We start from the raw sequence: 23,752 nt of genomic DNA on the forward strand, positions 1-23,752 counted from the left end.
TAGTGAGGGGGTCAGTAGCAGCATGGTTTGGAATAGGAGTTGCAGTAGAAGGAATTGGGTTTGCAGTTGATTGGTTTGGAATTGGGTTTGTAGTTGATTTGTCATCTGGGGTTTGATTTGAGCTATCCACAAGTGTTTCCTTGTTAGTGTGTAAGTCACCATGGTAAACCTCTTCTGCTTCATAATCAAGTACCATCACAGCCCCTCTCTCCTCCATCAGTTCAGGTGTGAAAACTACATGTTCAAAATACACATCAACTACTCCATCATTCCTCTCTGCATGAAAGCACATCTCCCTTAGTTCATCATCACTGGTCAGAGCTCTCAGTCCTACCTCCAAGCTCCTGCCAGGAACCAGCCACCATCACTCAACTACCTTGTCATACCCCAACTCCTTGAAATAGTTTCTCACAAAAAAAATATCTAGGGTATCTTCATCTAAATCTCCTAAGCAACTTCTATTGTCAGATGAGTAAACCAATTTTTTATCATCATTCTTCTTAAACGTCACACCATGGTGGAACATGATATCCAGCAATTTTTCCATCTACAGTGAAAAATGGGTATAACAATTTATCTAATGTATGCTATTGATAACATAATCAACAAACCACAGTACAAAATAATTCAATATTGTTTAAAAACAGATACTTTATCACATTACCATTATAGAAACACCCTCATTTCCTGTGTGAAAACAGAGCATTCACAAAATCCAAACCCACACCACCCAGTGCAAGAAACCCTACCTAATAATATTGCATTCAATGATTTTTCATCAACCAACACAAAATTTCCAACTCAAACTCACAATAATGGATACCTTAACACTATAAATACAAATAAAAAATATTTTATTCACTGCATGTCTACCTCTGTGTCAGGGGGTTCACGAGGAAGCTTTGCTCCTTCCTTCCCCGATTTTAAATGACCGATGAGCAAGTTTCCATCCTCTCCAATTTGCGTCACCAAAAAAAACCTCAGCAGGACTAATGGAACCCAGGGTATGGAGCTTTCAGTTCGAACATGATGAAGAAGATGAAGTGGCGAAGTGATCTCTTTGAATATGAGGTTTTAACTTTTGGTAACTCCTTCCTTCTTGAAGCGGCGTCGTTTTCATTTTTTAGCGCCAAATCCTAATACGACGTTGTTTTTCATAATCCAGCATGGCAAAAAATTGCCACATCACTGCCGCTAGGAAGGAGTTTCGATGGAAAGGGGGAAGGGACTAATTAGGTGCATTTTTTTCCAAAGTCGAAGACATAAATAGTACAATTGGGAAGTCAGGAACCAAATCGGTGCATTTTGCGAATCTCAGGGACGACTTTGGTGTTTAACTCCACAAAATTTCTATAATTATCTCTCTCCTCTCTTACTATCTATCATATCAGATGATCAGATTACTGTTATTGCATATTAAAAAACTTTTTTTTTTTTTTCTTATTCATCTTCTTTTACATCTTTCTCACTTTACTCACTTTACTACTTACATATAACATAAAACCTTATATAAGAATAATTGGTGTCTAAATTTAAGTTCCAATATTATTCCTAAAGAAAAGTTTATTATTAAAAAAATTATTTCATCAGTTACGTTAAATAAAAAATTTTCTATCTATTTTTTCAGGGTAATTTCATTAAGATTTTTGTATTGAATGTAAATTATTGTTGCAGATTTTTATTATTTAGATATATTTTTAAAAACAAAAAATAAAATAGTTCAATAGGAACAATTTTTTAAAAAATAAATTTATACTGAATAATTTTTTTTATCATACTCTTCTAATATACTCTAGGTACCTACACAGTATATAATGTTAATTGGCGTCTAAATTTAAGTTTCAATATTACCCTAGAGAAGTTTATTATTAAAAAAATTTCTTCCACTAGTTACGTTGAATAAAAAAAAAAAACTTTCATACATTTTTCACAGCAACTTTATCAAAAGTATTTTATTGGATGTGAATTATTCATGCGGATTTTTTTTATTATAGATATGCTTTTAAAAGAATAAAAGTAAAATATTTAAAAGAAAATTTTAAAAAATTATACAGAATAATTTTTGTACCAATATATCAGGATTCATTTTACATATAATATTCATACAGTACCTTATAAAAATTATATTTGAGTAATTTTTTATCTTATAACCATTTTATATTTTGGGATTCAAAATTTTGTATTTTTATTTTTATGTTTTATCTTAGTTTTGTTAATAAAAAAGTATTAACATTAGTTTTAATGTTTAACTTTTAGGATAAATAAAAATATGGGATCTTTTTTATAAATTTGATGATTAAAAACTTATTTATTATAGAGCAAGGTAAGTCTATTTCTTGACTATGGAAATATATATAATTCACTCTTAAATGTAATAAAAATAAATATATATTTACTTAATTTTTAAATTTTATATTAATTATTAAAATTATGATATAATGGATGTATTCCTATAAAAAAAATGAAAATGACTTTATAACTATTTTTTGGTTGAAAGAAAACATGACTGGATTGTTATATAGTATAATTTAAATAACTATAGATAAGTAACATAAGTAATAAAAAACAGATATAAAATTTAACTTTTTGTTATTTGGTACAAAAATAAATATAATAAAATAAATCACTGTTCTCATACGTAATAACATAAAATTTAACATTATCCTTTTTTAGAGCTATCTATTTTTTTAGTTTTTTTCCTTATTTTTATACTTTATTTTAATTTTATTAAACCAAAAAATACTAATGTCATTTAACTTTGAAGGTATTAGATAATAAAAAAACTCATAATAAAAAAAAATTAAATTTACTCATTCATTACATTTATAGTAGTGTAAATGATTCACATAATAGTTACGAGATATTTTTTTGAATTTTTATTTTTAAAGTAGTATTTACTTCTGACTGTAATAATTATGAACTAATATATATATATATATATATATATATATATATATATATATATATATATATATATATATATATATATATATATGTTGGTAACTAATTGTGATGGAAGAGAAGATAGAAAGAGAATAAAAACGAAAGAAAGAAGAGAGAACAAGTTAATATAAGAGTGGTGGTGAGGCATATGTAGATAGATAATGATAAGAAAAAAGAATAATAAAAATAAAAATTAAAAATTTTAAAAGAATAATAAGACTAAAGATAATTTAAAATGTTAAATATAAAATTATAAGTAAAATTTTGTTTAGCTAATAAAATTATGTGAAAAAAAAAGTGATTTAAATATAAATTTTCATATATGTTTCAAATTAAATATAATTGAGAAATAAATAAATTTACAAATATTTATAAATTTTTATCTTCATTGTTATACATAATAACAACATAATGATTTTAGTATTATACCTAAATTAATTTAATTTTAATTATTCTATATATTAAAGAAATTAATTAACTAATAAATTTTTTTATTTTTATTTAATTATTCTATACAAAATTTTTAAATGCTTGATATTTTAATTTTTTTTTAAATGATAAAATATGACTTAACAAGTAAGTATGAAAAATAAGTATCTTTATAATAATTATATATCTAGATATCTAAATCAAATAAAAAATAATTCTTTTAACAAATCTTTAACAACTCAAAATTTAACACAATGGATATGTATGGATGATGGATCAAAGTGATAAACAAAAATGAGAGTTGCGATAATGATAATATGATATGGTGGTAATTAATTGAGGTCAGAATTAATAGAAGAATAAAATAAAAAAGGAGAATAAAACAAGACAATATGATAGTGACGACAAGACAATAGTAGTTATACATGTAAAAAAATAATAAGAGAAAATAATAATGTATAATACGATGAGATGATATAATTAAAATAAAAATTAATTATTTTAAAATAATAATAAAATTAAAGATAATTAAAAATGTTCAATATACGATTAAAGAAGTAATTTTTTATCTATTAGAATTATGTATTAAAAAAATATTTTGAATACAAATATAAATTTTTAAATTTATTTTAAATTAAATAAAATTAAAAAATAAATAAATTTAATATATAAATAATTAATTTATAAATAATATTAATAAATTTTTTCTTGACTTTGTTACATATTATAACAACAAATTTTTTTTAATTTTTTAATTTAAATTTATTTATTTTATACTTTTTATATATATTAAATAACTTAATTAAAATATTTTATTTTTTATAATTTATTTTAGAATATAATGTTATAATACTGAACATTCGCTTTTCTATTATTTTTAATAGAATAATTTTATATTTTTATTTTTAAAGATATAAATTTAATAAAATAATTTAAAATTTTAAAATAAATACTATTTAAAAATAAATATAAAACTTTTAAGTTATTTAAATTTTCGAACATATAAAATTTATAAATTTAAATTAAATAAAATATTAAAAAATTTATCATATCATTATTATGTGTAATAAAATAATGATAAATATTTATAAAGTAATTATTTATAAATATTATATAAGTTTATTTATTTATTTTTTCAATGGTTAGGATTGAGATTCGAATCCAAATCTCTAGGTGAGAATAGGAAACTATGTCATTAAAGTTATAAAGCAAAGATAAAATATTATATTAAAAACATTCTTTATCTTTATGAATAATTCTAAATCTTATATTCAATTTATTAAATTATCTTTAATTTTATTACTTTTTCAAATTATTAATTTATACTTTTATTATATTCCTTCATTGTATCATACAATACTATTTCTCTTACTATTATTCTCTATACACATATATGTCATTATCTCAGCGTAACTGTTATATTGCCTTATTCTCCTTTCTCTTTTGTTTTCCTCCTCCCACATTTTCTTCATCCGATTGTAATTAATTATCATATTAAAATTTTTTATAAATATTCATATTTTAAATTTTTTAATTCATAATTTTATTTATAAAATCTAATTATTGAATTATTTGAATTCGTTTCTATAATAAGAAATTAATTTAATTGAATAATCTTGAATCGTTTATATAGTTATTTTTATGGTCAATAAATGTGACAGTTTTTCAAGACTTAAGAAATTATTGATAAGAAAATGTATGATGAATTACGAAGAATTTTTTCAGGTACACAATTTCTATATTCTCCTATTTTGTTTATTAATTATTCTTATATATTTAAAAATGAAAAAATAAACATTCTCATTTTTTTAATTTTTTCACTATTTATAGAAAAATAAAGGCTTATTCAAATTCAAATTCATATTTTGGCATACTACTTTAAAAAATGAAGACAAAATATAAAAATTCATGATATTTAAGCAAAATCATCTTTTGTAAAAAATTAACATGTATTTTAGTTTATATCTACTCTTTTTAAATTCGGATAATATTATTATCATTATTTTTTTAACTATGTTTTTTCTGACCTCTTTATTGTGTGCTTTTATAATTTAACATTTTAAAAGTTTTTTATAGTAATTTTATGGTAAAAAAAATGATATAAATAAGATCACGTCAATATTAAAATAATATAAAAATATGTATTTAATAAATTTAAAATATGAATAATATATTAATAAAAAAATTAATTTCTTAAAAAAAATAAAAGCGGCTGAACAGACAAGATAGTGCCGGTTGAGTCACAAGTCATTAAGGTAGCGTTTGTTTTCGGAGACAGGATACAGACACATGGACAACACATCTTTAAAAAGTGTTTGGAAGCAGAGACTGAACACATAGTCTCCGAGACAGTTTTTTATACTTTTGTGTCCACTTTTTTATGAAGGACAATGATAGACACGAGATTTAGAAGAGGGACACGGACTTTTTTATGATTTATTTTTCTTTGTCTATAGATATTTTTTATTATTCTATTGTTACACCCTTTTTATTTTTTCTAATTTGCGTTGTTCTCAAAAATGTGTTTTCTTCTCCATGCTCTTTCTCTATCTCTACGTTCTCCTTTTTTTTGTTCAGGTACTCTTTTCTTTTTATAGAATTTTTTATTAGGTTGGATAATTCATTCCTTCTCATCGTTCTTACTTCAATATCATTTTAACTTTGTATTATATTATTTGATTTATAATAAAAATAATTAGTTATGAAATTTTTGAAAGATAAATATTATTAAAGATAAAATTGATCTTTTAAAATATTAAAAATAATTTATAAGTTGTAATTGATTTTATATAATTAAAAAATTAATTTTTTGAAAAGAAAAATCAATTTTTAGATAAAAAAATTAGTTTTCTAAATAAAAATATATTTTTATGTTCAAAAACTAATTTTTTTATGTAAAAATGGATTTTTTTAAAACTGATTTTTTATTTAAAATTAATTTAGCTTATTTACCTAAACGAAATATTTTATTAATCAAACTCAGATTTATTTTTTTGTTAATATTAGCCATATATGTTCCTATATATTAATAATAAATTTAAAAATAAAATAATTATATTTATAAATTTTATTTTAATATAAATATTATTATATAATTTTTTATTAAAATTTTTTGCCTCTTCAAACATTTTTTTCAAGTTTTACTCTCATTCTCTATTAAATTAGTTTGTACTTGACGCAAAAAATTTGGAATCACATAGCTATTTTAGTTATTTTATATAATATTTTAGTTTTATCCATGTGTGTCCAAACATAATACTGGACATTACATTAGTGTCTTGTACATCGTATTTAAATACAATACACAAAAAATAATTTTTAATTTCTCTATCTTATTATCTGTGTCTCAATATCATATTCTATTCTGTCTTTAAAAAGAAACGCTACCTAATAAACCCAAAACACACAACAATATATTTTTCTATATACAAGCCGAAATAATTATGTTGTCTAATAAGCTAAGTAAGACACTACAAGGAATACAAAAAATAGCGACATTTTTTTCAATGAAAAATCGCTGCAAAATAGATTAATTAGCAGTGTTTAAATAACCGCTATTTTTTAAGACCGAAAAATAGATTTGTGGTAGTTTTTAGCAACCGTTAGCATACATAACTGCCGATATATTAGTATATCATATTAGTTTGTTTTTGCGAACCTAGAATTTGTAGTCATATGACGGCTATTTTAAACCGTTGCTATCTAAAAAATTGTTTTGTTGCAAAAAATTATAACGGAAAGATTTAGCGATTTTTTTTAGTGTTTATGTAGTCTGTATTAAACATTATCTACCTTAAGATGTACTGCGTATAAAAAAAAATGGAATAATATAAATAAAACTTTATTCAGTACGAAATTGAATTTATTCTTGATATATGCGTGCATGGTACATATAATCGTCACCCTAATGTTTCACATCTCAAAAGAAGGGAGCGAGAAATTAAAAATCATCAACATATATATATTAAAAGTTTATTAGATTTTTCTTAATGAATTTTCACATCAGGGGAAACTTTTTATCAAGAACAAAGACAAATGGCAACTGATGAAAATATATTGTTACCTTTCACTGCACCATGTTCTTTTTCTTTAATTTCTTTCCATATTTCATAGGAACAAATCCGTTTAAGATATTTATATATGCGGATAAAATTTAGTCAAATTATCTCTCACTATTGCTTTAACATCAATAAGTAACTCGAAGCATTCAAAAGTTTTATACATTCGATCACGGTGACACATTTTATCATAATCTAACATGCAACTACTACCATACGATAGTGACAAAAAGCTTGAACACGTACAATTGATGATTAAGTTACCAATTATATCCATATATGTATGACTATATAAGAAATAATATAATTCTGTACATATCTTGATATTTTTCTAGTTATATGTGTGTATATATATTGTGTGTGTGAAAAAATATTAGATGACATACATATAAGGAAAAGTCTAGGGGCCAGTAATTTTTGTGATTGTTAGCCATCAACTAGTTATCAATGATGATTTGATGGTGTGAGATTAGTGTGAGATTTCATCCAATGGCTCACCTTCTTCTGCTGGTTAGATACTGGCCAAAATTTAATAAAACTGCTGGCCCCCTAGCATTGCTCTACATATAAATTGAACGCTTTTTTTTTTTTAATTAAGATTTGAAAGAAATTAAAGCTAAAGATGTCAAGACACATACGTATGTAAATCAATATATATATATATATATATATATATATATATATATATATATATATATATATATATATATGGAAAAGTATATAGGATCAAGAGGTTATCAGCTAAAAATTAAATAAAACCACATTAATTTATATTAATAATTAATTTTAAATTTTTTAAATTCAAAATTTAAAATTAATTAAATAAACCTAATTAAAACTTATAAAAGTCTTTATCTTCTCTCTCACATTAACCTACCCACCTCCAACAATCACACACACAGACCTCTCTTTCTCTCACCATGCTGTTGGAAGCGCCGGTGACTTCCATGCTCTCCGCGACGCCCTCAACAAGCGCATCCAAGACAACTGCTTCAACACGAAATCCACCTTCGATCCCAGGAGGAGAGGTAGATGCCGAGGTCAACGCCGGTAAGTTTGGCGACGGCAGAGAGGTCAGCGAGGATGTCCGCAGTGCCGGCCTTTCAGGGAGAGGAGCGGACAAAGTAGTTAGTGTATTGGAAAGGCCACAAGCAGAAACCGTCGTGGTGCTTGGCGGTGAGGATGACGCGGTTGAAGCCGTTGAGTTTGGCAAGGTGTATCCAGTGAGTGGCGTTAAGGTTGGTGGGGTTGAAGAGGGAAGGGTGTACGTGGCCGGAGCCCCACTCTTGTCCGGTGAAGGTGTTGAGACCAAAGTGGAAGAAGAGGGACATGTGGCTCAGTTGCCATTGGATCTGGAAGGCGTTTGGGAGGGGCAATATGGGAAGTGGCGGAGCCACTGAATAACAACAACAACATGGGAGTAATAGTCCAACTGCAGAAAATATTCATTTAATATGAAAAAAACATCCTAATACTTAACAAAAGAAACATTCAATTATATTTTAGTAAAAATAATTAAATATTTATAAAATTTAAAAAAATATGAAATTTTTAAAGAAATAAAGACATTCACGTTTGTAATACAAAAAAATTTGAAAAATATATAAAAGAACATCTATTTAGTATGAAAAAAAAAACATTCTGATACTTAGCAAAAGAAACATCTATATATATTAACTCGTAGTGATTTTAGATTCATCCAAAAATATTTGACTGATTTTTGGCTAATACCATTTTAATTCCCTAGCATTGCTCTATATATACTAGAGACGTGCCTTTTTCATGAAAACTAATTTCCACTCTTTATTATAGACGCGCCTCAACTTGCTTCACGTTCTAAATTGAACACATTTTTCACACCAAATTAAATTTACAAAAGAAGTTTTTCATATTTAACCGTAATTTTGTATATTATATATATTTGGAAACTCAAATGCAGTTTAATAGTTAAATATTGTTAAATAACTTGATAGATAATTTTATATAGTATTTTTACTGGTAACTACATTACGGAAATATAAATCTTTTTAAATTATGTCGGTTTTGTCCTGACATTATAGATTATAGCACAAAAAATTTATAAAATCAAATTATTTTTATAAAAAGTTTTTTGGGCACAAAAATCTCTGTCGGTTAAAAAGACTAGGATATCTGTAGATAAAAAAATTAAATAATGAGATTTTTAGTTAATATTTTCATGTGAAAGAGTTTGATTTATTACTAATAATTCATTTTAATATTCGTTATCTAAAATTTGAAACGATTTAACTTGTATATTTTTTATTAGGTGTTAAGTCCGTTGCACAAATAGAAATAATTAATTTTTATGCTTGCTATTTAAAAATAATATTTTTTCTCTCTATGTATATAAAAATATAATTAGATATTAGCATGAAAAAAATTATATTGATAGTTATAAAATTAAGTTCAAAATAATTTTTTTAAAATAATTGAATCTTGATTTTAACTTTTAATCATAACATTAGTATTTTCTCTAAATTATATTTAATAAATATTTAAAAGAAAAAAAATATAGATTAGAAACATAAACAGTAAAAATTTAAAACTAAATAAAAAAACTAAAAAATATATATAATAATAATATTTTTTATTTGAATTATATTATTTGTTAATTTTATTTTTTGTAAAATAAAAAGATAGAAAAAATAGAGAATGAGAGAAAAGAGAGAAAAAGATAAAGATGAAGATTGAGAGAGGAAGTTTGTTAATTTTAAAAGAAAAAAATTTATTTTAATTATAATAAAAACTATCTGATGGCACATTTTAATTTGTTAAATTACTAATAAAAATATAAATTACAAATTATATATAGAGTGGGAATTGAAAAAAGTATAAAGAAATAGAAAAAAAGGAGAGAGATAGATGAGAGAATTTAAGAAAGGAGTTTATTAATTTTGGAAGGAAGTATTTTTTCTCTATTTGAATAAGAGAATATCATGTGAGACATTTGGTTATTAAATTAGATAATAATATATAAATATATCAGAATTATATATAGAGTGAGATGGGCAAAGAGAAATAGCAAAAGGGAAAGAGATAAATAAGAGAATTTAGAAAGGTAGTTTATTAATTTTAGAGAAAAATATTTTCTCTCAAATTTAATAAGAGTATCATGTGAGATGTGACACATTTTGTTATTAAATTAGATAACAATATATAATATAATATATAATATAACTATATTTTAATTTTAATTTTAATATAATTAAAAAATATTATGTTGCACATTTTGATTGTGAAATTTATAATTATTCATTGATAATGATATATAGATAGAGTGGTTGAAGGCATGAGAGGGATAGATAAAGGGAAAAAGGAGGAGGGAAGAACTCTTTAATTTGGAGGGAAAGATTTGATTTCAATTGCAATGAAAAAATGACATGTGGCATATTTTGTTGTAAAATTAGTAGGGACGAGAAAAAAATTCTTTAATTTTGGAGGGAAATATTTGATTTTAATTATAATGAGAGAGTGACATGTGGTACATTTTGGTTGTAAAATTAGTAGGAAGGAAGATAAAATTCTTTAATTTTGGAGGAAAAAATTTAATTTTAATTACAATGAGAAAGTAACATATGACACATTTTGGTTATAAAATTAAATATATATAATAGATATATTATAAAAACTTAATTGCAGTTAACTTTACGTGAAATTGATAGTTAAACATTGTTAAATAATTTAACAAATTTAATTAAATTATCATCTAATAATTTTAAACTATCAACTTCACATCAAATTATTAACTACAACTGAACTTAACTTCACATAAAATTAATATATAATTAAATATTATTAAATAATTTGATAAATTTTACTAAATTATAATCTAATAATTCTAAGTATCATCTTCACATAAAATTACACCCGAACTTTTACCGTGATTTTAGCCTTCAAATTAACATTACATTTGGCACTTGTTTTATCATTCACAATACTAACTTTATGCAGTTTTGTCTACGTCTTCAGTTTCAACAATTTTGCTTGTTCTCCATAGTTTCGTCTGCAATTTGAGTTTTTATAATTCCGTCTACATTTCGACTTCTCATAATCTATCTGCATCTGAGTTTCACAGTTTTTTTGTAATAAATTGCAAAATTTGAATTTAGAAGAGGATATTTAATATATTTAAAATATTGTATATTAATATACTATATAAGTATATTTTGTATTGATTTTATTTATTTATTTAGTTTGATCTTATGTTGATTTTGTCATTATATTTAGATTGCATTATTGGTTTATTATAAATAAGTAATTTTTATTGTACATTATTTTAAAGAATGTACATCATCTGAATATCAATCTTGAAACATTTGTAAAATTAAAAATATTTTTCAAAATCAAAAGTTTTCTATGACCGAATAATATAATGAGAACCAGTGATTGATTGGTGCTGAAGCATAACAAAGCAATATTAAGTTTAACTTTAAACTTTCATGATCCTCTGACCAAATTCCACATTTTCATTTCATGGTATTGTCACCATCTAACATAGAAAGACAAATAAATATAATAATATATACTTAGAGCATTATACTATTATTCCCAAATCACAAGCAGGAATTTGTGATGCTTACATTATTGTAGCTATTTTCAAATACCCACTTTGTGTAATTGTGCTAAGGAATAATAAAATGAGCAATAATAATTAGTAGGAATTGAAATCACATAAACTATTTGCAATGGTGGGTTTGGAATCTAATAATATAACTATAGCTAGCTAGCTAAGTGCACTACTTAATTCCTTATTCTGTATATCAAAAAATTGCTGACCACAAACACAACACAGTGGTGATAGCAACCACCCATTTTGTATGCACATATAAACACTCATGTCATCCTTCAAGAATCTATGTATCTATATGCATGGAATCCAATTCTGAAAAATCCACCAACACATGTCCTATCTTATTGAAGTTATGAACTTATTATTTATGTGGGGCCTGCTACACATACAAGTAAAAAGACTGTACAAGTTTTACAAGTTATCAATCCAAACTTTATTAACACGCGCACCAACTCATTTTGAATGGAGCGTAACTACACGCGCCCCACTCAAACGGTTTCTCTTCGTCTTCTTCTTCTTCTTCCTCTTCCTCTTCCTCTTCCTCTTCCTCTTCGTCTTCGTCTTCTTCTTCTCCTTCTTCTTCTTCTTCTCTTCTTCTTCTTCTTCGTCTTCGTCTTCTTCTTCTTCTTCTTCTTCCTCTTCCTCTTCCTCTTCCTCTTCCTCTTCCTCTTCCTTTTCTTCTTCTTCTTCTTCTTCTTTTTCGTTTTTTTTCGATTTTCATGGTTTCTGAAATTCTTCTTCTTCTTGCTGCACGTTCTTCTTCCTCTTACTCTTCTTCTTCTCATTTTCTTTCGTTTCTGCACGTTCTTCTTCCTCGTTTTCTTTTTCTTCTTCTTCATTTACGTCTTTTCTCTCTGTTTTCTCGTTTTTTTTTTTCAATTTTTCATGGTAAAATCGTTTTTGAAGAAGAAGAAGCAGCAGAAGATGAAGAGGAGAAAGAGAAAGAGTTCTGAATTATGCATGATTTTGGGTGTATTTTCTTAAATCCTTTGGGTGTATTTTCTGTAACCCTTTGGGTGTATTCTATAATCGTTTGGGTGAATTCTTGTAACCGTTTGGGTGTATTTTCTGTAATCATTTGGGTGTATTTGAGTGATATCTGACTGATATCTATGGGTGTATCTGACTCATATCTATGGGTGTATCTTACTGATATCTATGGGTGTATTTTTCATTTCAGAAAAAATAGCAGGCATTACAGAAATACACCCAAACGATTACATAAAATACACCCAAGAGATTACAGAAAATACACCCAAACGGTTACAGGAATTCACCCAGAGTGATATCTGACTGATATCTATGGGTGTATCTGACTCATATCTATGGGTGTATCTTACAGATATCTATGGGTGTATTTTTCATTTCAGAAAAAATAGCAGGCATTACAGAAATACACCCAAACGATTACATAAAATACACCCAAGAGATTACAGAAAATACACCCAAAGGATTTAAGAAAATACACCCAAAATCATGCATAATTCAGAACTCTTTCTCTTTCTCCTCTTCATCTTCTTCTACTTCTTCTTCTTCAAAAATGATTTCAGAGCTTGATGTCAAAAAACAATAGAAATCGAGAATAACGAAAAAAGAAAACAGAGAGAAAAGCACGTAAATGAAGAAGAAGAACAGAAAGAGTAAGAAGAACGTGTAGCAAGAAGAAGAAGAAGAAGGAGAAAGAGAAGGCAAGAAACGTACATTGAATAATATTTCTTCGTTTTTTCTAGTGATTTTGATGAAGGAGAAAGAGAAAACGAAAAGAGGAGAAGAAATTTCAATAAAAAAAAGAAGGAGGAAGAGAAAAAAAAGAGACACAGAGAAAGAAGAAGAAGAAGAGGAAGAGGAAGAGGAAGAGGAAGAGGAAGAAGAAGAGGAAGCACGGAGAAAGAAGAAGAAGAAAAAGAGGCACAAAGAAAACGTAAAACGGCGTGAATAAAGCGCGTGTAAGTGACGTAGGAGTTGCAACACGTTTTGGTGGATTAGGTATTAATAAACTTGTAATAGTTACAAGCCCTAATTGCTTGTATACTGAGCTTTTCCCTTATTTATATTGTTATTAACACACAATAAAATTAATTGTTAACTTTCCCTTGGCCATATCTATTACAATAAAATAGTCTATGAATGGTTATTTTACCTAGAGAATATTTGTCTAATATATTCCTAAAATGTTATATTCTGTTTAATAAATTCATCAAATTTTTTAGTTATTCTACGTTTTTATTATTGACAATTAGATGGTTTATCATATTTAATTAGTCTTAATTTTAAGTATATATATTATTTATACAAATAATATGCTTTATTTATCATATTTAATACACTTTTATAGGTTATTTTTTTTATGCTGTTTTACTACTTCAACCTAGCTAGAATATGCTGAATTGATCTCATCATCACTGGCATATATAAAAAATATTAAGTGCCTACTAAAAATAAGTTATCAAATTACTTATCATGTATTTATAAATAAATATATATATATTATTTAATTTATTTTTAATATATATTTATATATAAATGATTAATTTGATTAATAATTAATTTTTGTATATACCTAATATAGTTAGTATATATATAATCTAAAATAGCTAATTATTTTATATAGAAAAGTGTTAAGAACTTAGTAGATTTTATAATTTATAGTCATTAATTAGTTATTATTAGTGTTTTTAATGATATGAAATTATATCTAATAACGTAAGATTACTCATTTTTTTTATTAATTAGTATTGACCAAATTTTAATAAAAATACTGATCCTACGCATTCTCTTTTATATATTCGGTACCTTTTGTCCTCTAATTAATAATGTGAGGGCATGCATATATAAATACATGACATTGCTCACTGTTTGGTTTGTATCATTCATATTGTTTACAGCTAGCTATAGCAAAAATAATCAGTCAATTAGTAAGTGGTGTATCTAATTATATATTCATATCATTCATTTTGTTTAGAACGTTTGTTGAATCTAAGGTTTAGTAGTGTTTATTATAAGATCATAACTAAAGAGAGCTAGCTAGGGAAATTAGAAGAGAAAAAAAAATGATAGGGTGGGAAGATGTGTATAAGGTAGTAGTGGCCATGGTTCCACTCTATGTAGCTCTAATGTTAGGTTATGGTTCAGTGAAATGGTGGAGACTAATCCCTAGGGAACAGTGTGATGCAATAAACAGGTTGGTTTGTTACTTCACCATGCCACTCTTCACATTTGAGTTCACAGCACACATAGATCCTTTCAAGATGAATTTCTTATTCATAGGAGCTGACACAATTTCAAAGTTCATCATAGTCTTGGTTCTTGTATTTTGGGCTAAGTTTAGTAGCAAAGGTAGTTATGGTTGGTCCATAACAAGCTTCTCATTGTGTACCCTAACAAATGCCCTAGTTGTTGGGGTACCAATGTTAAAAGCGATGTATGGACCAACCGGCGTGGACCTTGTGGTTCAATCCTCCGTTGTTCAAGTTATATGGCTTTCGCTTCTCCTTTTCGTCTTGGAGTTCCGGCGAGCCGGAATAGAAGGTGCTACCGCGAATATTATTGTTGATCATGGTGCCTTGAAGTCCAAGGCAACTAATAATAATAATGGTTTTGATGATGTTAATGGAGGGAAAGATTTGGAGGCAACATCAACAACAACCTTAGAGATTGGTGATGTTGGTACTAGGCCTCCTTTTAGGAAGTTGATGAAGCTTGTGTGGATAAAACTTGCAATGAATCCAAATTCCTATGGGTGTGTCATTGGGATTTCTTGGGCTTTCATCTCTAATAGGTATACTCTATGTCCTTCATTGACAATAATTATTACATGAAGTTTATTATTATGGTGGTTATGATGATTATATAATTTTAAGTGTTGTCAAAATTAAGTTTACAATTTTTTTTATTATTTAGTAACATTTTTTATTTTTTTAAATAATAAAAAAAGTTACCTTAATTATAATAAAATTTTTAAGTGTTGCCAAGGTTATATATAACTACCTTACTATCATAACAATACTATCATAATATGCACCTGCTATTATCATTTCTATATGTATTAACATTGACTATATGTTTTGATTAACCATATATGCATGCATGAGTAGTTGAAAATTTATATTAGAAGTTTTCTTTTGTTGTTTTTGTACATTTGTTCAATATATATCAAGATTTTTCATTTTGAAAAAAAGTAAGAGGAAAGAATTTTTCTTAGCTAATGTTAAGTTTTGGTTAAAAGAAATAAAGAATGGTTTACTAATTACTATACATTCTTTTAATAATTTATTCTTCATATATTGTAAGGTAATTTTCTTTAACATGAATAATTTGAAAAAAAAAATGAGATAATGAATTAAATAATTAGGTTAAATAATAATATTCTTACTTATGTTGAGCAAGTATTTTTGAAGAAGATAGAATATGTTACTACATGTGTATTATAATTGATGCTAAAATATGATGTTGGAATATATATAATAGCAATGTATAGTAGTTGGGTGTAACTACATGAATATATATAAATATAGGTGGAATTTGGAGATGCCAAGCATAGTAGAAGGTTCTATATCTATCATGTCAAAGACTGGTACCGGCACTGCCATGTTTAGTATGGGTGAGTGTCATACATCACATGCTTAATTAATTAATTAACACTAATTAAATAATAACTTCAGTTTAATTAAAGTTGGAATATGATGAGTCAATTTCAGGTATTTTTATGGCACTACAAGAGAAGGTGATAGCTTGTGGAACAAGTATGACTGTGTTTGGTTTGGTTTTAAAGTTCATAGCTGGACCAGCAGCCATGGCTATAAGTTGCATTGCTGTTGGATTGCGTGGTGATGTTTTAAAAGTCGCTATCATTCAGGTGCATATATAGTACATACAACTCTTTCATTTTTCTTTTTCTTTTATTCTCAAATATTTATACTTAGACCGTTATTAGTATAAAGATGTTTTCATGTGAAGGTATATTTAGATATTATTAACATGTATGTATTATATTAAGTAATTTAGTTGAATATATTAAATTATTTAATAGTTTTTATTTATTATTTTTACATAAAAATATTTTTATTTGAGTAAGCAATTCATTATTATTATTAGGTTAAATTACTTTATTAATTTCTATAATTTTAACAAATTTATAATTAAGTTTCTATAATTTAAAAATTTTTAATTAAGTATTTATATTATTTTAAATTTTGTAATTAGATTTTGATCCTATTAAAAGAATTAGAATTAAAATAATATTTTAAAAATAAAAGGATTTTTAAATTAGGAATTTATTCTTAAAGTATGAGCATTTTTAATTTGAAAAGAAATATTTTAATAATTTTAATATTTTGGTAGGACAAAAACTTAATTATAAAATTTTAAATGGTATAAGATTCAATTGTAAGTTTTTAAATTATAAAGATTTAAATATAGTTCAATTATAGGACCGATGGAATAATTTACCCTTATTATGTTATTATTAGGTCAAACACTTGCCTTGAAAGTTGAACTTTCTTTTTCTATCAATGAAAGTTTATAAGTTATAACTTTGAAAAAAAAACACTTGCCTTGAAATATTACATGCGATTCATCAACTGTTTAATCGATGAAATATATGATATAAGAAACTGTATAATTTTGTTTAGATTAATACCAATGTTATTTAATCTGAAATTTTTATACTAACTTTGAGATGGTGGGCTATAAGTTAGAATGACATTGCGTTGTATATATATATAGAGAGAGCAAGGCATGAGTCATATATACATTTTTTATATTCTAATTGAATATTGTATGCACAACATATTACATGTTTTACTAAAGCTAGCATATATAATTGAATTAATTATAGTAATTGAGTCATTAATTACTTTGATGTCGCCACAGCTTTAATTTGTATATGATTAAGTGGCATGAACCATGATATTGATATGTGACTATGTCCACCAAAACACACTATATATGAAGTATGAGTGATAGTATAGTGATTAATATAATTAAATTAATATTAATGTTTTTTATATTATAAATCAGTTCAAAGAAGCAAATTCGATGAGAGAGAGAGAGAGCGAGAGTGGTGGAACAAGTGTACACACACTAAATACCGAAAGGGCATTCACACATGACTCAACCTCCTTTCTTTTCTGTGGAAGTGGCACACACAAAATAAGTGTTTTAAGTTAATATATATTCTAAGATTATTAATTGAGAAAAATAAAAGTTTCTAGTAATAGTAATCTTAATATACATCTTTATGGTGATAATTGAGTAGTTGAATTGTGTGGCATGCAGGCAGCAGTCCCACAGTCCATAACTTCCTTCATTTTTGCCAAAGAGTATGGATTGCACCCTGAGATTCTCAGCACTGCGTAAGTCCTTTTCTTCTTAATAATCTACAATGACATTATAACGGATCAAATTCCACTAAAGTGAGAAAATTAATAAAATGATAAAATAAGACTCTAATCACCCTTGAATTAAAATAGTGTAAAACAGTTTTATACCTACATCAACTCACATAACATCATATAAGCAAAAGTAACTATTTTTTGTATTAATTACGTGAATGATTATCTAAAAAATAGATAGTACATCAAAATTAAACTCAAAGTATTAATACCCTTAAATTTTACTAGAGTAGAGAAAAAATATCTTAGTGCTTATACTATTATTGATGTATTGCTCGGTTGTTCCTGACAGTTATGATCTGAATTTTGAGCTAATATGTTTTACTTCATGGTCAACAGGGTGATCTTTGGGATGATTGTTTCCCTTCCAGTTCTAATTGCCTACTATGCAATATTGGAGTTTATTCATTAACCCACCCAAAAAAGAAGGCGTCTGAAATAGAGAATTGTTCAAGGTTGAATTGTTATTTGTAATTTATTTATGTCCATGTTGCGATTTGTAATTTACTTAGTAGTATTATTATTAGGGTAGCCAATCAATTTTCCCATGAATTGTAACACAAACCTTGAAAAGATTCCATGTTTTGAGTGACTATAGTTAGGTTAGCCATAAGCCCTAAACAAATAATTTAAAAGAATTTAATTCTAATGCAAAAACGACTGATTCAAAAAGTTATAGTTATTGATTGAAGCAATGCATCTTGCAGTTATTTGTGTAACTTAGGTAAGATATCAAATTATTTTGTTCAAGGTAGAAACAGAAATCATAATGCTGTGACAATTTGTGACTAAAATTCTTTCACTGAGGGCTACTTGTTTTGTGCTTGGCCTCCTCAATGAGAGGCATCAACTGCTGCTTCTCAGCAAGAATCTTAATGAAGTTAAATAAAAATGGGATGTAATTGTGTTTCCGACGAATATTTTCCGTTTTCCATTTCTTCGCCTTCTCTTCCTCCATCAAGATCTTCTCGGTAGCAGCTTGGATGCTAGCATTCACTTCTGACAAAGAATTATTCAGCGCCTCGTAGCTGCTATTGTCCACTAGTCTCTCTGACGTTGATACGGCCAGCTGCTGCAAAATATGCTCTCGCCTCTTCTGAAGCTCCTTGAGCTCAGCAGTGTAAATCTCTTTCCTGTTCTTGACAACTGCCATGACATTAAATCTTATCTCACTCCGGGAATACCTCTCGATGCGTTCTTGGATCACAGGTTGCACCATCTTCAGCCATTCCATATCACTTTGTGTGCCGGAGCACTGTCCAAGGCTAATAGGACCTTCCTTTAATCCATCGAGCTCGTATAGCACTCCGTCAACAGGTAAATAGCTTATGAAATGATAAACACTGTCATCTTTGCCAGCAACCTTTGGCTCTTCAGGCTTTGCAAAGCTGTTATGTGCCATGCGAATCGCTTCGCTATTATTGATAGCCAAACCTTTGAGTTCAGGAGGAAAGTCCTTGGTGAACTGTCTCAATTTCGTCAACTCTGGACCAATGTCGATATCCGGAGAATTCATAAGAATAGACAAGAGTGCTTGGGTTGCACAAGCATTGTTTATTACCTACAAATGGACCACTAAAATTAGTAAAGTAACATAATTAATTAAATCTAGGATTAAATAAGCTTCTAGTCTTTGTAAAATGAGTGACTCTTTCACAAAATTTTACATGAAAACTTACTGCAACCTTCAATCTATAATGTAAAAATAGGAAGGAAACTCACCTGGCTAGCAAAAAACAAATTAGGGATTGGATCTTTTATCACAACACGATCATCCTTTTCTCCGAGACGCCATTTGAAAAGAAAAATCAACCCATATACTGGCCTGTAATCAAGGGTGAAATGTGCCCAACCGAAGATAGGGGGAAAGAGAAAGTGGGCCGGATGGCGAATGTTCGCAAATTAATTATATGATAAGGTGTAAATGTCGTCATAAGTTCAAGAGTAGCTGAGACTGCGACAGTACACCAACCTTAAGCCATCGAGAGCTTCGAGGTCCAACGAATACAGCTCCTCAACCTGTCAACAATATCTACACATCAGGATAGAGTGCAGAGTTTGAAAAAGGACAACGCAACATAATAAATTCCCCACAGGACGCAGCATCCAGCATATACCAGTAGCAACCCTTAAATTGCATTTGCATACTCATAAAACTTAGAAAATTCAGTCAATATATAGCACATGGTGTTTACTTTGATACTTTGATTGTGAGTAGTGTTTTGGAATAGAAAGAAATAGGAACAACCGATGAAACTGGGACTTACGTTCGGGCTAGTAAAGCTTTCACAAGATTCTTGTGAGTATCTTCACAAAATATCTTAGCACTTAGCATTACCAACTTCTAACTTAAATGAAGCATTTGTAAGAGTTTTTCATGATGATACCTTTTCGGGATACTGCAAGCTAAAACTATGATATAAAGTAATATGTTATTGTCTTACTAGCATAACTATATAAGCGAAAAGTACACATATCCGAATAAGAATACCTGTACCCCTTTAACTTGCATTTGATGTATAAGTTCTGTAAATACACCTGGGAGAAAAAAAGAAGCAGAAAACTGTAAGCAAAGTTCCAAACATGTCATATAAACACTATAATTACACAAATAAGATACTTGGTAAGACTTCAATCCTAGATACCTTTTTAATCATCTCTAAGATATATTTAGATAGCTAAGTTATAAAGCTAAATGAGCTTCTGCTGATCCCTACTAATAACTTAAGGCATTATAAGTTCAAATTCAATCATGATGATTGAATTTAAAATTCAGCAAAACTATGAATATAATCTCTTACCCTTCATTGTTCACCATTCAAATTCAATTAATAGGTTCAAGTTCTTCACACATCAAACTTGGTTTCACAGATAAATGATACACAATTACACTTACATTATGTTATAATAAGAATCTTTTTAGACAATCTCAATCAACTAATATACTACTCAGTACTAGTAGCTATCAATAATAAATTTATCAACTCAAGAGCAATAGTTGCATGATTTTGGAAAACCTTTTTAGTATCATCACAATGTTAAATAAGACATGTCACAAATTCATTCAAAATAATCAAAAACAGGGAAAAAATAAAACAAAATCTAAAAAACAGAAAAAAGGAAGCATGTGTGAGCATACCAGGATCCGACTCAATGGTGCACCAAGACATGGCTGGGAATTATATAAGCTGCAAAAAAGCAAGGAAAAAAAAAGGATGACGAGAGACCCCAAATTCCCAAAATAATTGAAAATATAGCGAAGCATCCAATCAAATACTTCAAAGTACAAAAAAAATAAAAACTTTTGCCCTGTTATACAAAAAAAAAATCGTAACTTTGAGCTAAGAGAATAACATTAAGAAGCTTAGAATCTCCCCCAGAATTTCTTTTGACGCAAATGGGTCCTCGCAATTGGAATAAAAGTAGATGAAACATCCAACAAATACTATCAAAATTGAACCTTTATTTGTTTTTTTCACCAAAAAAAACGAAGTAGGAGGAATTGAGTAAAGAGAAGTAAAGGTAGAAAGAGAAAAAGCATAGGAGGGAATGAAATTAGCACCTGAGCTGTGTTTTGCAACTTAGCTTGGTTAGTTTTGTGTGAGTTTGGAGGTTGAAGAAGACTCACTCAACTGAAGCATTGTAAATTGGTGTGAATGTGATAGTAGTGTTTCCTTCAATTCTCATCAACGGCTAATAAACCGCCATGTCAGCACCACCAGATAAACTTCAAAATAATTATTACAATTCAACTAGGTATCCTTTAGAAATGGTACAATATTCAGTCTTTTATTACAATAATTTAAAAAACATAAAAATAAATACATCTAAAAATTATAAATAAATTTACTGTTTTTTTATAATTAAATACACATTCAAAATACAAACTAAATAAAACTGAAATTTAAATTTTAAATTTTAAATTTTTATTTCAGATTTAATATATTTAATTATTAATATATTATAATTTAAATACATATCTACAATAAAATTATTCAAAATTCAAAATTTTAATTTTAAAATTATAAAATAAATCTTAAACCATCTAATTATTAACTAAATACATACAAAACACTCAAAGAAGTAGAGAAGTCACGTTTGCCCCACATCAAAATCCAGAGGTGCACATGGAAAACCTCAGAGACGCACATCGAGAAGTCATCCTCCACAGTCGTTCATCCACGCCACTTTCCTCTTCCGTGCTCATCCTCGACGCTGCCTTCCTCCTTCTCGATGCTCATTTACAACACCACATTCCCCTTAGTTAACATTCATCTTTGTCGTCGCCGTTCGTCTGCATCAACGTCGCCACGCCGAAAACTTACCTAAGATTTGGATGAGTCGCTGACACCATTACTTTTTATTATTATTCTGTATAAGTGCATGTTTGGGCGCCATTATTTTGTTAAAAAAGATCTTTTTTTTAACGTGTTTGGCAAATTTTTAGTAGTAAAAATAAAGCACTAGTAAAATAAAAAAAATCTTTTTTGAGAAGTTGTAATTTACATCTTTTTTTAAAAGATATTTTTTCCTTAAAAAAAGATGTTTTTCATGTAATAAATAAACAAAAAAGTACTTTTATATTGTTATACCCAAACATAATTGATAGATAAAAAGACATTTTTACATGAGATATCCAAACATAAAATTACTTTTACGTCTCTATAAGATCTTTTAAAAAAAGATAACTCGAAAAAAGATCTTTTCTTAAAAGCTCACCCAAACAAGCCCTAAGTTTTTTATTTTTTTTTAAAATTAAAAATTGAATAAAATGACTTGAAGAGATTTTTATATATATTGTAATGTTAAATTATTTTTGCATGTGCAATTTCTTTATTTTGGAAGTGTTTTAAAAATATTTTTTGTATAACTTCATAATTTTAGATGTGTTATAATTATTTTTTTAATGTTTAAATTTAAATTTTAGATTTATGATTTTGGATGTGTTTTAAAAATATTTTATATATAACTTCATAATTTTAGATGTGTTACAATTATTTTTTAATATTTAAATTTAAATTTTAGATTTATAATTTTGGATGTGTTTTAAAAATATTTTTTGTATAACTTAAAATTTTAGATGTGTTACAATTAAAAAAAATAAAAAAAAACTACAATTGAAAATATTTTAGTTTGTGTATATAATTATATTCGACCATTCATCACTAGAAAGTCGTAAAACAGATCCTACATTTTATCAAAGGTACAATAAGTAAGGGAACTCCACCTATGTTACACTTGCGGTACATAGCCGGTCCCAAGCCCGGATAAAGGAGGAGGGTTGTGTTAGGTCTTCGGCAACCAACATAAAAATATAGCCGAACCCCCATGACATGAAT

At 27.1% G+C, this 23,752-nt stretch overlaps 2 protein-coding genes across 4 annotated transcripts; one reads left to right on the forward strand and one right to left on the reverse strand.

Moving 5' to 3' along the window:
- Positions 1-14,847: 14,847 nt before the first annotated feature.
- On the forward strand, positions 14,848-19,085 carry LOC112797548 (auxin efflux carrier component 5). Of its 2 annotated transcripts, none has more exons than XR_011881453.1 (5): positions 14,848-15,799; positions 16,536-16,621; positions 16,719-16,876; positions 18,040-18,374; positions 18,753-19,085. XR_011881453.1 is itself a non-coding variant. In XM_025840548.3 (5 exons), exons 1-5 carry the CDS (start codon positions 15,072-15,074, stop codon positions 18,823-18,825), a joined length of 1,122 nt encoding a protein of 373 aa, XP_025696333.1. In that variant the 5' UTR covers positions 14,861-15,071; the 3' UTR covers positions 18,826-19,085. The 2 variants fall into 2 exon arrangements, 1 of the variants encoding a protein (XP_025696333.1); XM_025840548.3 differs by having other exon boundaries at positions 14,861-15,799; positions 18,298-18,374.
- Positions 19,075-22,136, reverse strand: LOC112797549 (ubiquitin carboxyl-terminal hydrolase 2). Of its 2 annotated transcripts, none has more exons than XM_025840550.3 (6): positions 21,976-22,136; positions 21,553-21,601; positions 20,905-20,951; positions 20,386-20,432; positions 20,136-20,238; positions 19,075-19,974 (listed from the first exon to the last, which is right to left on the reverse strand). In XM_025840550.3, the coding sequence occupies exons 2-6, from the start codon at positions 21,581-21,583 to the stop codon at positions 19,213-19,215; spliced, it is 990 nt and encodes a 329-aa protein (XP_025696335.1). In that variant the 5' UTR covers positions 21,584-21,601; positions 21,976-22,136; the 3' UTR covers positions 19,075-19,212. The 2 variants fall into 2 exon arrangements, with proteins under 2 accessions (XP_025696335.1, XP_072092221.1); XM_072236120.1 differs by having other exon boundaries at positions 20,911-20,951; positions 21,976-22,089.
- Between the last annotated feature and the right edge of the window lie 1,616 nt (positions 22,137-23,752).

Source organism: Arachis hypogaea, chromosome 4, assembly GCF_003086295.3.
Source record: "Arachis hypogaea cultivar Tifrunner chromosome 4, arahy.Tifrunner.gnm2.J5K5, whole genome shotgun sequence".
Taxonomy (NCBI): domain Eukaryota; kingdom Viridiplantae; phylum Streptophyta; class Magnoliopsida; order Fabales; family Fabaceae; genus Arachis; species Arachis hypogaea.

Bases quoted from the DNA above. Each gene is read 5' to 3' on its own strand.
- LOC112797549 (XM_025840550.3), bottom strand. From the start codon at position 21,583: ATGTCTTGGTGCACCATTGAGTCGGATCCTG. The intron at 20,239-20,385 runs GTTGGTGTACTG...CCTTGATTACAG, and splicing joins GAAGCTCTCGATGGCTTAAG to GCCAGTATATGGGTTGATTT. The intron at 19,975-20,135 runs GTGAGTTTCCTT...GTCCATTTGTAG, and splicing joins ATTTGTTTTTTGCTAGCCAG to GTAATAAACAATGCTTGTGC.
- LOC112797548 (XM_025840548.3), top strand. From the start codon at position 15,072: ATGATAGGGTGGGAAGATGTGTATAAGGTAGTAGTGGCCATGGTTCCA. The intron at 15,800-16,535 runs GTATACTCTATG...ATATAAATATAG, and splicing joins TGGGCTTTCATCTCTAATAG to GTGGAATTTGGAGATGCCAA. The intron at 16,622-16,718 runs GTGAGTGTCATA...AGTCAATTTCAG, and splicing joins CACTGCCATGTTTAGTATGG to GTATTTTTATGGCACTACAA.